Genomic DNA, 14,734 nt, shown 5'->3' on the forward strand with positions numbered 1-14,734 from the left:
GCAATACGGCATAAAGATAACCTTTAGGGAAAATGCCTAAGGGAGAGAAAGAAAAAGACAGGATAAGGGTAAGGGAAAGAAAGGATAAGGGTTGGGAAAATGTATATAGTCACTGCCCACTGGATCCAGCAATGGAACTTAGTAGTCATAGAAGCAATGGTCTTGATCTGCTGGGGGTGGGGGAGGGAAGCCACACACTCAAAGAAGTTATGAGTTATTCTATACTTCCAGAACACCTTGTACCTCCCCGGGACAGGGAGTTTTACCATGGAATAGTGTCACAGGCCATGCCATGAGCCCCCAGCATCTCCTGGGCATGCGTTGACTTTCTGTGAGGGGCATGGCAAAAGGGTTTTTCCCACCTTTCAGGATTTGATGAGCCATGTCACAACATCTCCAGCAGGCCAGGCTAGATGCACAGAGTTCATGTGAAGGACATGGCAAACACAGCTATTCCTGCCTTTTCAGGACTTGACCCCTCAGCAGCACTGGCAGGGGCATGGGCTCTGCTGGGTGAACAGCTGCCTCTTCCCAGCCTGTGAAAGTCCCCTGGCATTCCTACAATGCGTAAATTATTAACCATTTCGGTCTCTAACAGGTGCTATACTGCACTTCCCAAGAATTTTGGATGAAGGCTTTCTATGTTTTGTAGCTAACTTGTCACATTCAAAGTTTTAACTAGAAAGAAATGGTTCATCTGGATACACACATAACTTTTGTTACCTTGTCCCATAACAACAGCAAGATGCTGACTCCAACTTGGAACTTCCTGTTCTGCAGAAATCTGCTGTTCTTGTAACAAATCTTCCATGAAAGTCATTATGGTAGAAGGATAAAATGCATTCTTATGGTGAGGAACAGTATTTTCTAAAGATGGTTCTAGAAAGCATCATGTTAGGAGAAGTGAAATCCAGTGGGTTTGAAGGCCTGAGTTTTTCCTCACCAGCCTATTTGTCACTTTCCTAGTTTGTGGGTGCCTCCACAAAGCAAAGCTGTATGTCAGAGAGGCAAAACACAAGCAACAATAATGTGTATTATTACTTAAGTTACATATTTGTAACTCTGAGCAACTTGTAACAATTACAAAGGTCAGTGATTTGGTCCTTGTATCACTGCAAGGTGTTCAGTTCCCCAGCATTGGTGTAAGTTATTTCCTTTAGGCCGTAGGACAGCTGAAAATACTTTGTGTCACAAATCCAGAGATTTGTTCTTCTAAGTGCAAAAAGGCACTAAAGCACTAAACTGAGGTGAGCTGTGCCTGTGTGATGGTCCTCTCCCTTCAAGAAGAAGCACCATGAAAGGTAAAGGATTCCTCTTCCCCCTTCCCCCAAATTTTGGGCAGCCAGCTACCATGGCAGGGCCTACCCTTTTATATAAAACTGACAGAAAGTAGCAATTAATTGGGTTTGATCTGACAGAGCTGCTGGAAGTGTAAACCCCTTCAGGTAGTGCTGGTCCCATATCCTCTGTGAAACAATTACTTAAGAAGCAAAAATGAAGCAACAATAAAATGAAATCGACTCAGTGTAGAAAAGACTCTCCCAGCCCCCGGAAACTCCTTGAATAGTGTCAGTAAACCAGCCACACAGGACACCTGCCTCAGCTGTTCTCACCACCAGGGAGCAGAGCCAAGCCTTCCACTCTGCTCACCAAAACCAAAGCCCCAGCAGCCTGTTCCTCCAACACTTTTGCCACTCGGTGAAAAGCCATAGGTTAGTCAGAGACTTGAGCACTTAAAAAGGTTGTTCATAACAGCCATTCTAATTCTCCTGGTCTTCATAAACACAAAGATGTGAGGTACAGCACTAAATACAAACATAAAGACTTTATTGAACGCTGCTCAATTCCCCAAAGATCTTTCATTACAAAATTTTTCCACACAACTGCAATTTAAGAGATTGGAATGGTACTCTGATAAAAGGTGTGAAAAATACTTGATCAAGTAAACAGACAAGACTTCTATTGTCAGCTTTCCACCTTTAAGAAACAGACTGCATTTTCTTTAAAGAAAACAAGGAACTATTTCTTGACATTCACTTTCCTCTTTACTATTAAAAAAGAAATAATAATGCCGATTTTGGTCTCTTCTTCAGTCCATGAGATGCTAAAACTAACACAGAAACATCCAAGATAGTCTGTGAGAGAGACCTGCACTAAGCTGCAGGGTCCTTGGGCTGATGAGGAGCATCATTGATGGGCTCTCTAGAGGAAGCTCCATCCTCAGCTGTAGCAGGAGGAAATCCCTAACGAGCCCAGGACCAAGACACAGCAACAATGGGGTAGAGGCACTGGCCACCCCAACCTGTTGCCACTGACTCTCTCCCTACCTTGCCTCCTTCTAATGTGAGCATTACATCCATCTAAATCTGACTCCAATCAGGAATTCAAGCACAGCACCGTATCCGAGTTCCTTTCAATGCTGTAAGGGGCACATACTGAATATCTCAAGTTACTGGTAACGTACCTTGGTTTTATTTGAGAAAATACAGCACAACTAGAAGCCTTTTCTATCATCTTAACCAAAGTATGCAGCAATGTGAAAAGCACATACAAAACAAAGAAAAATGTGTACATAGCAAACTATACCACCTATGTGCAACACAATCAAAAATTCAAGTCATAATTCTCACCACTCCCATAATTATTTCACTCATTAAGGATGATAATTCAGTTCTATGAAACGTTGGAAGTGACAGTCTATCAATAATTAGACAAATTTACAATATGTCGTGGTAATGACATCACGTAACTGCTGTATTTAAATTCAAATCCTTACAATTGCCAGAGAAAAAAATTGGCTGTTTCTATTATACTGATGAGGTTTCTTTTGCAAATCCTTATATATTTCAAAAGGGTACAAAAAAAGAATGTCTGCCGAGTAGAGGTGGTCATTTATTTTATTTGGCACTTGTATTATGTGCATTGAGCACGTTGTGAGTCTGCTTTTCTGCCATCGCCTTCTTAAGCTTTAACTCCTCTAGCCTTCTCCACAACTCTTCACGTTCCAATTCCTTTTTTTTCTCTCTGTAGAAAAGAGTGAAGGATCGATTTCAGATGTATTTTAAGCACAATCTGGAAATGCAGTAACTTAACTGTGACTTACACCTACTAACTCCTCTTGCAAGTTTTTCTCCAAAGCTATTTTTAGAGGCAATCACACAGTTCGCTCAATTACAAAGTGACCATACAAATCAGTAATGGTTAGTGGTGAAACTATAGCTTTGCTCCAGCAAACGCAGACAATTGCTGTAGTGTGGCCTTGCACAGACAGCTGCAGCCCTAAGAAGCTTCTTTATCACATGCAAACAAATTAAGGGACTAAGCATTATGAGGGGATAAGAGCACAGCTACTGAAAGGATACTTGGCACGTGGTCGCAGTTGGCCAAGGATAACCTACACACCCTGCCTCCCTTACTCCAGCAGTGCTGCTCAGTATGTTAGTAGGGTAAGATGTTTTTGCTGAGTTATGAGGCATTCTTCAGCTCAGCTCTCTTCAGACACCCCTGAGGTAGCAGAGCCAGCAGCAGCTGAGCCCAGTTTCACCAAACAGGAGAGCACATGCTCCCTGCACAGGCAGGATGGGGAGCTGGGGACTTCCTGGGCCTTCAGCTCCCACCACATCACTGCACATGGGAGCTTCGCACAAGGGACATCTGGTGAGCAGTTCCACTACAGAACCCCACAGGCACAACAGCGAAGTAACATCTGAAATTACACCTTTGATGCACAATCTTCAACAGGCATTCGAAAAAAGAACCGGTACCTTTGCCTTTCTGCTTTGTATGAGCTTGTGAGTTCATCAAAAAGCTTGCCATTCATTTCCATCAGGGTTTTCAGCACGTTGTATACCAGTGCCACAATGGTTCTAAAACAGAAGCAGCACAGCCATTAGAGTTACTCAATGACAAAATTAACTTCACTAAACAAGAATTCGATTTCTTTTTTGGACTCTGAGTTTCTTATTCAAGATACTACTGTAAGGTCAGTAAGTTTCTGAAACAAAACCCTTTTCATTTTATTAATTTACAGAGGAAATTATAGTATAGTTAAACTTTTTTGAAATAGCTCTTCAACCTTAAATTCCTGACTTCTGTAATATGCACAGGATACAATTATTCATGCTGTGGCTGTACTTTAAAAGCCATTCAATTATGTTAACCTTTAATAAACCGAGTTTTAACAACAACTTTGTAATATTTGAGTAACGAAATATGAGAGTCTAGAAAAATAAAACTGCTGGCTAAATAGCTTCAAGAAGGCAACAGAGGAGCCACAGGAGTGTGGTTTAGCACAACCACACAAAGCTCTCCCAGCAGCGTTCTGGGCAAGCAGGCAGGGTTGCTGCACATGCCCCATTAGAGAACTGAATCGAGAACATCAGATAATGGTTTTGGGTACCTTAGTTTCTTTAAGAAACTCAATAGCTTGTGCAACACTGGCTGTGTGTTACGGGGCTGCCCTTATTTCCACATTAGGTATCCTTCTTTTTGTGATAACATTTGTATTTCAATAAACTGTTTTAAACACTGTTGTTTATCTCCTTTAAACCCTCTCTCAGTTACACACAGAAATACAAAAATAGCAACAAAATGAAACAAAAAGGTTCCTGTCATTAAGGTTATCACTAATAAAGAAGTAGGTAAACTGTCTTCCCCATCTTTTCCCTCACTAGCAGTTCCCCACTGACTGCAAGGCTGCAGCCCAGTGACCTTGAAAAATAAGTTAAAAAAAAAACCTAGGGAAGTAACCAAAGGACCAGGTTTGCCTTTTCAGTACACTCTGTCCTAGGAAATCTCCCAGCTGTCTGTCAGCACCTTGCACTCATTCAGAACACACAGTATGCTTTGCCTGTTTACACACTTTTTTTCTTTTTTCTTTGGCATCCTAGCATTCATATGGTTTGAAGTCAAAAGCTTATTCGGAGTTTTGGTTTTCTGAGAGGAAAAGCTTGATTTTGAGTATGTGATTAAGTCCATATCAGACAGCCAGATGGATATAAGCACGTTTTGCTGCCCTGCAAAGCAGACTAAAACAAAAAGTTTAAGACTTTCTTCCCCCAACCTCCTTGTCCTCAAGGTATGCAATTATCCTGTGTCTTTTACTTCCTTCATAAAGAGCAACTTCTGTCTACAGATCGGGAAAGAGAGACATCCTCCAAATTCTTGAGGTCCCAAGTATATCTTGATGCTCCAAGAACTAGTTCCCCAGAATTTATATTCAGTCTCAGCTGCTAGATTTACAACTAGACACACCATCTAGATAAATTCAGAATAATTTCAAAGCCTCCAAGGGCTTAAAACAGGACATCTGATTTACTCCAGGGCTGTGGGAGGCTCCTGCTCACTCTGGCTTTTGCCTGCACAAGCTTCACACTCTGCACACTGACCTGCAGCTAAATTGAGGCTGCTGGCACCAGCACACTTTGCTTTTTAGCATTTCAATATCTTTCAAACATGATATAAAAATACTAATATTTAACTTGTGGCATTAAATATAATATGAAGTAGTCACTCATTTCTCAGTCCTACCATCCTATATAGTGGTAGGCATTACTCTTCTCTTAGAGTATCTTTTCCCCTTCTTATCTCACTGGGCAGCAATAACTATTTATTAAGACAGAATTTTATTCATCTTAAAGCAGTAAAGGACAGGAAAGCATAAATATAGCAGAAGTAACCCTTGGAAATGGTTTTGGTCTAAGTAGCATTAATCTGCATTTTGAACTAACACATAAGATCAAGTGTGATTACAATATAAAGACCATCATCCAATTTCTTCATACTTTTCCAATAAATTCCAGGTCTCCATCATAACAATGCAGAACAGTGAAGGCACAATACAGCTAACAGTGGCATTCATCTATTTAAGTAAAAATGAAATCACATGTACAAGCTCACAATCCAAACCTGAAAGAGTGGACTATTTATTTATATAGATCAAATTGAAACATTACATACGGGTTCCAGTGTTCTTTGGAGATCTTGTACAAACTGCCAAACATAATTGGTAAAATTTTATCAATGTTCTCTTCAATCAGGCTAAGAATATATTCATTATTCCAGAAGTACAAAGCTCTTTCTGCAACCTGAAACACAAAGTTTAGGGGTCAACAACCATAAAATAAGTTATTGTAAGTTTGGGTTTTTTTTAATCCTTTTTTTTTTTTTTATTTACCTGAAAATGTGAACTTGACACACTCTTGGATATTTGCTTAAATAAAGGCTCTTCTATTTTTTTGAATTGTGTCGGTTCTATTACATCTAAGATTTCTTCAATTTCACCTAAAAACATTACCTGTTTATATAAAAAAAAGGGATGAGAATGTTGTATAATTGCCATTGTAAACACAAACAAAATACAGCTTATACATTAGTCATGAATCCTGCAAAGAACAATGTGTACAATTACAATACATTAGACATTCACAGGGGTTTTGCAGCCTAAAATAAGTCAATCATGCATTTCAGCTACCAGGATACAGCTCCCTTGGACTCCTTTTGCGTAAACACTCTGAATACTTGCATTTTATTTCAAGAATGGCTGCAGAGTTTACAATTATGCAAGATATCCAAAATAAGTTTTGAAGGGATAAATAGTTAATTCCCCTATAAAACTGCAACCAGCAGAACGCTGGGTGGGTGGCACAGAAAAATTTAACACCACTTGGAGAAACAGGGACAACAACGTTAAGGGATCCTACTTTTAAAGAGCTGTCAGGGATGGAATCTGGTGGCATAAATCAAACTCCTGGTTTTTAAACTCCTTTTAACTACACAGGAGAAACCAGGAAACAAAAATTTCCCAAGACTATTTAAAATTATTTGCATACTACAAAAAAAGAAAGTATGTTTGCTTTACCAGACACTTGCTCAGCATCTCAAACGTGTCACGTTGCAGATGACTACCTTCAACCTGGTCTATATCTACTAAAATATTTCTCACCGGAGACATACAAAACAATTGCACTGAGCCACATGACAAAGGCGAGTGCCTCAAGAAGCTTCAAGAACTCCAAGTTTTCTGCAAAATCTCTTGAGCACAGTAGAGGGAAGGTTTGTAAACATGCCCCATGGCATTTTACTTCACAGCAGACACTAGAAATGAGAGACAAAACCAACCTCTTTCTGACTGCATGTTTTGGGCCAAAATTTGAGCAGTCCTCTGATTACCTATATGAAAAATACAAACAAGTTAAAGCAGAACAAGTTTCTATTACATGCTTGGTAAGATAAAAAAAAAAGTACTAGTTTGCTTTTCCTTATCCAGAGTTTCAGTGAAAACTGAATACAGCTAAATGCAGTCCCGCTGAAAATAACCACTCTATTTAAATATTTATCTTGTTTGGGTTATTAGAATAACTTAGACCCTGATCACTTTGCCTCTCTGCAATTATCTGTTCACACTCTGCTCCCATCCCAGTGCATACATTAACTTATAGGAAGCTGATGACATCAAAGCATCACCACATAAAGTTAACCTCCCTATGGCTAAATTTCACAGAACATTTTTTTGTCTTCTACTCATCCATACTTTGGGGGGCACCTGCCTTGCCATCAAAGGTTTGGAGCCTGAGAGGAAGCGCTATATGCTGCCTGCACAAACAAGGTTCTACAGAGGAGCCGCAGCCTCCAACTCTTCCTTTTCTCTGCTAGAGCATGAAATGTTAGACTGGAAACTAAAGTAAGAAAGACATGAACTTGCAGAGAAAATATATTCCAGTATCTATGCTACTTTACACGAGACTGGGGAAAAAAAAAAAAAAAAACAAAACAGGAAAATTAAGCAGAAAGTTCAGCCCCTAAGAGGAATGGGGAGAACAAAGAAAGGCTGGAGGCATTTTTCCTAGAAAGAAAACATCTCATGTGGTGTCTAAATTACAAAATTAATGCTGGCTTGGGGAAAAAAAAAAAAGCTGTAGCTATGTTTCAGACGCAAAAACATTCTCAGAGCCTTATAAGCTTTCATTCCGAGAGAGGGACCTCTATTTTTATGATACAACAGCAGCTAATTGATCAAATCCAAAGGGAAAACTTATTCGACTATTTGAATACCTTCCATATTTGCTTTTTATCATGTGAAATTCTTTTGGCTTTCCAGCTGGTTGTTTAACTCACAACTACATGTACTACCAAAAGTGGCTTTCCAGAAGAAGGAGTTAGTATGACTTTAAGTGCCCACAAGTCTTTATCCTAGGATACTCACACATCCCCCTACTACACAACTGACTGTCGCTTCAAATGACACTGAGCAAATACAGAAGCCCCAGGCAGCTGGTAAAGTTCTATGCTCAAATCCACAAAAACAGAGCAAGTTACAAGGAAAGAACGGTTTCCCCACAAAGCCTTGACCATACAGTTCCACCCAGCTGGCTGGAAGACGCAGACTACTGGAATATTAACACCAGCATCTGACACCGATGAAGGAGCAGAAGGTCGAGGTCGGCCCACATGGGTGACACCTTTGCCCTCTGGCCCAGAGGCAGAGCTCCCTGCCTGGAGGCAGGCACAGACCTCGCCTCCTCGCTGCTGGTGGCAGGTGGCACAGTGAGGGGGGAGAAGTTTTGAGTTCCCCCATTTCACTGCAATTACCGGATCAGGCAGTCCTTCACTCGCTTGCTCTCCTCCAAGGAGTCAGACTTGCATGAATTAATTACATTTGTTTCGCTAGATTAGTAAAACTGAATGACTCCGTTATATACTGTTGAGATTTTGTAATTCTACAGAACAAACCCAAACATTTCCAGGTATAATAGCTCATTCTGCTGACATCCTCCCTTCCCTCTGAGCAACGCACATAAGCCAAAAAACTTCAGACAAGCACATTTGCCAACAAAAAGTGTGAGAACCTACCACACACACCTAACTGGAACATGAATTTACTGATCTCGAGCAAGAGAACAAAACTGAGTTTTCTAGAAGAGTCCACTTTCCAGCAGATTTTACTGCAAGAATGTCTGAGTATACTTTGCTACAAAGAATTGTATTCTCAACTTGATAAAGAAATAACAAGTTTGAGCTTAACAGCATACACCTCAAGAAGATTCCTTGCTCCTCCTTGCTGGAATATCAGTTTCCAGCTTGACTATGCTTTCATATCAAAAAGCTGATACATGCACATCTATGCTTATAGATTTTATTCAAAGAAGCAGTCAATATAAATGGAGATCTGAAATCCTCTTGCTCTTACTATACAAAAGGTTTAGGATTAATATTCTTCCTTGAGCTACAAAATTCCCATAAAGTGACTTACAACAGTAGGCACCTGCTAGAAAACTTGTCCCACGTACAAGGACTGCATGTTTACCCTGATTTCTTCAATGTAAAGGTCACTGCACTTAGCAGGGTTAGGTAACAAACTCTTCTTGTCAGCTCTGCAAACATCAGCACTGACCTCAGGCAGACTACCATAGCTACAAGAGCTCAGATTGAATGTCCTCTAAATTGACCCTGAGTGACAATTCCTGCCAGAAAAATAACAGGAAGGTATGCGTAAAGACAGCCTTCTGATGGAGTTCTTAAAATATTACTTGACCTAAAGCCAAGAAAAATTTCCAATGCTATCTCATCAGTTGCCCCAAATTTTCACATTTATTTTTCAAGCATTTCAGAAACTTTCTTAAAGCTGATCATCTTCAACTTCTCTACAAAGCAAGTTTTACTGAGTGCTCAGAGTAACAACCAAAGCAAACACAGGCAGTGACTCTGCAGTGAATTCTTCTGTCTTCTCCATTCTGAATTCTCCTTTACTGATTAAGAAACAACCAGAATTGTATATACTACGGCCCAGACAAAACTCAGAATTGCACAATGGCAGTCCTACTTCAAAGCCCTGCCTTCTTCACTTCCAAGTCTGGATCTGGATCTTGCACCACACTTCTGTAAATGCATGTCAGGAAGTTCTGACTTTGTCACGTTGTCACTTCATTCACTCTTGCAGGTTTTTATGTAATACTACACACTTTCTGCTCACATATCAACTTTAACTGTCAAAATGCCTGGGTTGTTTTATCGCTTGGCTTAAGGAATGTGGGTTATGCAATTCCTTTCTCCTCACCCTATCCTACAAAATAAGCTAATTGACCAGTGTAGCTGGGAACACTGCAGCACAGGGGGAAAGAAGATGCTTTCAAGCACACAAACCAAATTGCTAGACATCTTCCACCACCTACAAAATAACTTGTCAGCTGATGGGGAACATCACTACTGAAGTGCCTGTGCAGAAAACAAGCTTCTACTGAAAGACCAGTGAAGACCAGTGTTGCTTTCCACAAGCTGTTTATCTTTTTTCTTTATAGAAAAAGAAATAGAATTTACATAAGCTCTTCATTTTTCTGTCACAAAAAAAAAAAAAAAAGTACTTAAAACTAGCATACTTGTAATGGAAATATTTCTGATTGTCCAACTAAACCAGTTTCTGCTGTAGCTGGCCTGACATTCATTCTGTGTTCCCACAAGCTGCTGCACTGCCCTGGGCCTCTGTTCTTTTTTATGGGCCCTGCCAAAACCCTTGCATGAAGCACTGCAAAACCCTTTTTAGCTGAGCTGTCAATATGTATCATGGGATATTGTCTGGCAAAAGCCACTGCTGCCTGAAGCACCTGTATTCTGACTGCCAAGAGGCACCCCAGGAACTGAAGAGACAGAACAGGAACAATGCCTCTGGAATTTCAGAGTTCTGTCTAAATAAAGTGTTGTTATTCTTTTCAACTTGTTTTGGGATTGTTTATTCCCTAAAACATTACAACTTAGCCATGCAGCGGCTAAGCACAAGGAGTCAATACCAAAAACATGGACATTTTAGTTCTTATGAGGAGAGAATACAGTTGTGACAAGCACAGTAGTTTGCATGATAGAGCACAGATTTAAAAAAAAGTTTGAGCCACTAATATCTTGGACACAGGTTAACAGAACTGCCCTTCCAGACCCAGCATTTTCTTAACAACTGTTCTGGATTTAATTTTTATCCCCCAGGAAAACCCCACCTGTGGATCTTTAATCAGGATAGCACAGACAGCACTGCTATACAATTCTAACAAGTGACACTGAAATATGTAATTGAAATTAAAAATAGAAAAACATTCAACTGAAAAACACTTACAGGTTCTGTTAAAGTTGTATCTTTTTCCAGGAACTGTACAACACAATAGGCGAGCTAGAATGTAAGTCATATGATTATTTAGTTTAAACAGACAGTGTTTAGACATTGCAGCATAACTATCACAACTTCTAATAGAAGCACTTCAGATCATGAGCAAACCCAACCCAAAACATCCCCTACACAGCCATTTCATACTAGTCCAAACTAAACAAAACAGCAATTAAAGCAGCAATATATACAGGTCTGCTCTATCTTACAAAAACTTCCCACATACCAGAAATCATCTTTTTTTTTGCCATCCTAGAAGAAAATTACTTTTAAGCTTAACAGGTATTTCCTCAACTCAAATCCAGTAACCAGGTAGATTTTTTTTTTTTACATCAATTCCTGTATTAACAATACAAAGCTATCATTTTCAAACATCTATATTGGGTTAAAAAAGGCTGTATTTTCAGTAAGAAACAAGTTTTAACACAGGTTTGACTGAGCCCACACTGCTCAAATACTCGATACCTACAGCACACAACATTCAGCAGTAAAATTACAGGTGAAAGAATTTTAACACATTCCATGGCCACAAGAAATCAGGCAGCTGCTGACCAGATGAATGTCCTGTGCAGCAATGGCCAACAAGTGCCTGTGGAAGGGTGTAGGAAGTGGGGAAGCACAATGTCATCAAGTCACCAGCACTGCTCTCCCAGCCTCTAGTGGATTCTGTGCAGGGTCTTCTTAGGCCAAGGTGTCATATTTCATGTTATATAATTGCTTAGAGTTTAGTTAATTAGCACAGAGTTGAGTAAGTAAATGATCATCCCATGCAGAAGCCATACAATAATCCTATCACTAATTCCCATTAGTGAAGCAGTTAAAATTGTAGATTCCATTAAGACTGATTTTAAGAAGTCACTGTATTTTTCATTTAGTCACATAAAGCAAAGACAAAATTGTATACGTGTGTTACATTTCACTACTCAGGATGCTTGCATTCAAGCATTACTTTTCCTTCCTTTTTTTTTTATTCTGTTATGCCAAAGCAGATAATTACAACGCTATAATGGCAACAGGTCTAATTTATTTCTTTTACCCTTAGGCTATGTAGTTTCAAAAAATAGTAATGTCACACATTAATCTCATAAAATCCCATTATATATATATATATGGTACAATATTGCTTTATTGTTCAAAGACGCAAAGACTCAAGCTTAATTCGGCTTTGAGGCTTTCACTTTCAAGGGTAGGCTATGTTTGCACCGTAGCAACAAAGCAGCCAGGCCACTTCTGATTGACAAGCAGATTTAACACTGGTTTACACCCTTGGGATAATGGGAAACCAGGAACACACAGTGCTGGGTGCGTGTGCAAAGCGTTCTATGGAGGGACAGAGGTGTGGCCTGGTCAGCAGACCAAACACTACTTTTGGGTACACAGTACAGCTGAGTTAATAGGGCCCCTTTCAGGTACCCATGAACTGGATTTGACATATTCCAGAAAAAAAAAGGACAGTTTGCTGTAATGATCTGTCAACTGAGAACACCTTTGGGAGGTGACTGGTCCCTTCTGTATCATTGACTCATTCCAGGGAACAGCCTATTGCATAGCAATAAACCACAAAGACAAGTGATTTAATTAATTTAAAACCTCATTTGAGAATTAGGAATTAACTGAGCTCTTCTCTTGATCCTGTTTGTAGACTCTACAGGCATAATGATTTCACTTTAATTAAAACCCCATTTCCTTGTATCTGTAGTCTATAAAGAGCTCTATTAGTGAGCTAAGTTACAAGACAAGTTTTAATTAGCCACAGCAGAATTACTTGCAAGTTTGCATCAAATATATTCAATACTCAAGTGTCATATGTCTGGAAAGGATACAGATTATCCCTCAAATAAAAAGCTGAACGTCTGTGGCAAGTATAAGAATCAAAGTCAGATGACGAGCTGCAGCATTCTGACAGTGTGTCATGGAATTTCCAGCTGACCTAGAGAGCTACTATGCATTTCTGCCATTTATAAATGGCAACAAACATTCTCCTCCCCACTCCATCACTGGTTTGGCTTTAGAAATAAAAAAGCACTTTTGAAATAAGTACCTGGCCATACTCAAGGTTCTTTTAGAAACAGCATTTAGGTTACATAAAAGAAATGACAACAGCACAATGTCCTGGGATTAAATGAAACTTAAAGTGTGACAATACTACAAGCAAAAAGGCCTCCAACTTCAGTTGACATGACTTTGACTCATTGTTACATTCTTTCACTTGTAATGTATACTAAATATTAGATCAAAATTACCACTTAAATATCAGATCTATAAGATATTTTTTAAGTGTGACTGAATTCGCAAATATTTTGGAATATTGATATTCTAACACATACTGTTTTCAAGTTTCATTATTTTCAAGTGTAAATACAAAAAACCCCACCATGCTTAGAAATAGGCAAAAGCTTACCTGTGCATGAAACAAAGCTAATCCCTTTGCAGTGTGCATGGGAATCAGAACTTTCATAAGGAACTGTTTGTGTTCTGCTTTCAGTGGCAGTGCAAAACCATTGATAATACTGAAAACATGAATAAGCAGGATTTATTTTTAATTAAAAAATATTTTTTCCTAGCAAGTCAAGAATTGCTTTAAGTTCAAGAGACACTCCATTTCTAGTTCAGTTTCTAAACCTGATTATTTTGAAGCCATTAAACAGTTCTACATATGCACAACCATTAAAGTTTTGGCATCATGAGAGTTTAGGTTCTTGGCAGGAAATTCAGAAAACCACAGTAGAAGACAAAATAATACTCATTTGATGAGCTGAAATATTTTTATCATGAACTCCATTAAGTAAAATCATCTACAGTAAGTCTTGCTGTTCAATTGTTAAGCTTAGACAAATGCATCAGAAAGCTGATCCATTTCACCCACCATCAACAGCAACTTGGAGAGAAAGAAGAATAGATGGCATACAATTTTCAACTATTTTAACACTGTAGTTTGAACAGTCGTTTTGAGATTGTCAAACATCCATCCCCTTCAAAAGCAAAGCTAAAAAGTTTGTCATTGATTCAGTCATCTTCTATATAGAACAAATAAAAGTCCTTCAGGAAAAGGTTGGCTTTTTTCCCCCCTTACATTTTAAGTAAATCTGAGAAAATAATGGTATCCCTTTCACTTGATTTTCATGAAAATTTTTTCCACAGTAGCTTCACAATGTTCGTATTTTCAGTTAGACCACAAATATTTTAAAAATTTTCTACTGTGGAATTTGTGACAACATTGGAAAAACAATAAACAATTTTGGAAAACCACCACAGAGAAACTTCAAAGTTAAAAATTAAATTAGTGAAATAATGTAAAAAAAGGTAACTAAAGAAACCCTAGCACTTACAAGGCTCTCCTGAACAAAATCTAAAGAAAACCAGCCTGCTGAGGACTAAAGCATTTCATTCAGCATGAGGGCAAAAGTTAACATTCGGTTTCTGAATCAAAGAACAAGTCATCTATCAGATGTAAGATAAGCAAGGGTAGACAGGCCTGACAAACAAGGACCCTTGAGAAACATTTTGCCCGTCATCTTTAAAACTTGCACTGAAAAATGAATAATTTATACTCTGTATCCTAATTTAATACTCATGTGGTAACCCAGA

At 39.0% G+C, this 14,734-nt stretch overlaps 1 protein-coding gene across 2 annotated transcripts in view; it reads right to left on the reverse strand.

Moving 5' to 3' along the window:
- Window positions 1-1,810: 1,810 nt before the first annotated feature.
- Window positions 1,811-14,734, reverse strand: part of PPP2R5A (protein phosphatase 2 regulatory subunit B'alpha) — a 46,919-nt gene continuing 33,995 nt past the window's right edge. For both annotated transcript variants that reach the window (XM_050316120.1, XM_050316121.1), the window contains exons 7-13: window positions 13,548-13,656; window positions 11,099-11,152; window positions 7,120-7,170; window positions 6,176-6,295; window positions 5,959-6,086; window positions 3,765-3,866; window positions 1,811-3,024 (exon numbers count right to left, since the gene is read on the reverse strand). In XM_050316120.1, coding sequence (XP_050172077.1) covers window positions 2,898-3,024; window positions 3,765-3,866; window positions 5,959-6,086; window positions 6,176-6,295; window positions 7,120-7,170; window positions 11,099-11,152; window positions 13,548-13,656 — 691 coding nt within the window. In that variant the 3' untranslated portion in view covers window positions 1,811-2,897. The remainder of the gene's footprint in view (window positions 3,025-3,764; window positions 3,867-5,958; window positions 6,087-6,175; window positions 6,296-7,119; window positions 7,171-11,098; window positions 11,153-13,547; window positions 13,657-14,734) is intronic.

This window comes from Myiozetetes cayanensis, unplaced genomic scaffold, assembly GCF_022539395.1.
Source record: "Myiozetetes cayanensis isolate MyiCay16 unplaced genomic scaffold, myiCay2020 scf2-11, whole genome shotgun sequence".
Lineage (NCBI taxonomy): Eukaryota > Metazoa > Chordata > Aves > Passeriformes > Tyrannidae > Myiozetetes > Myiozetetes cayanensis.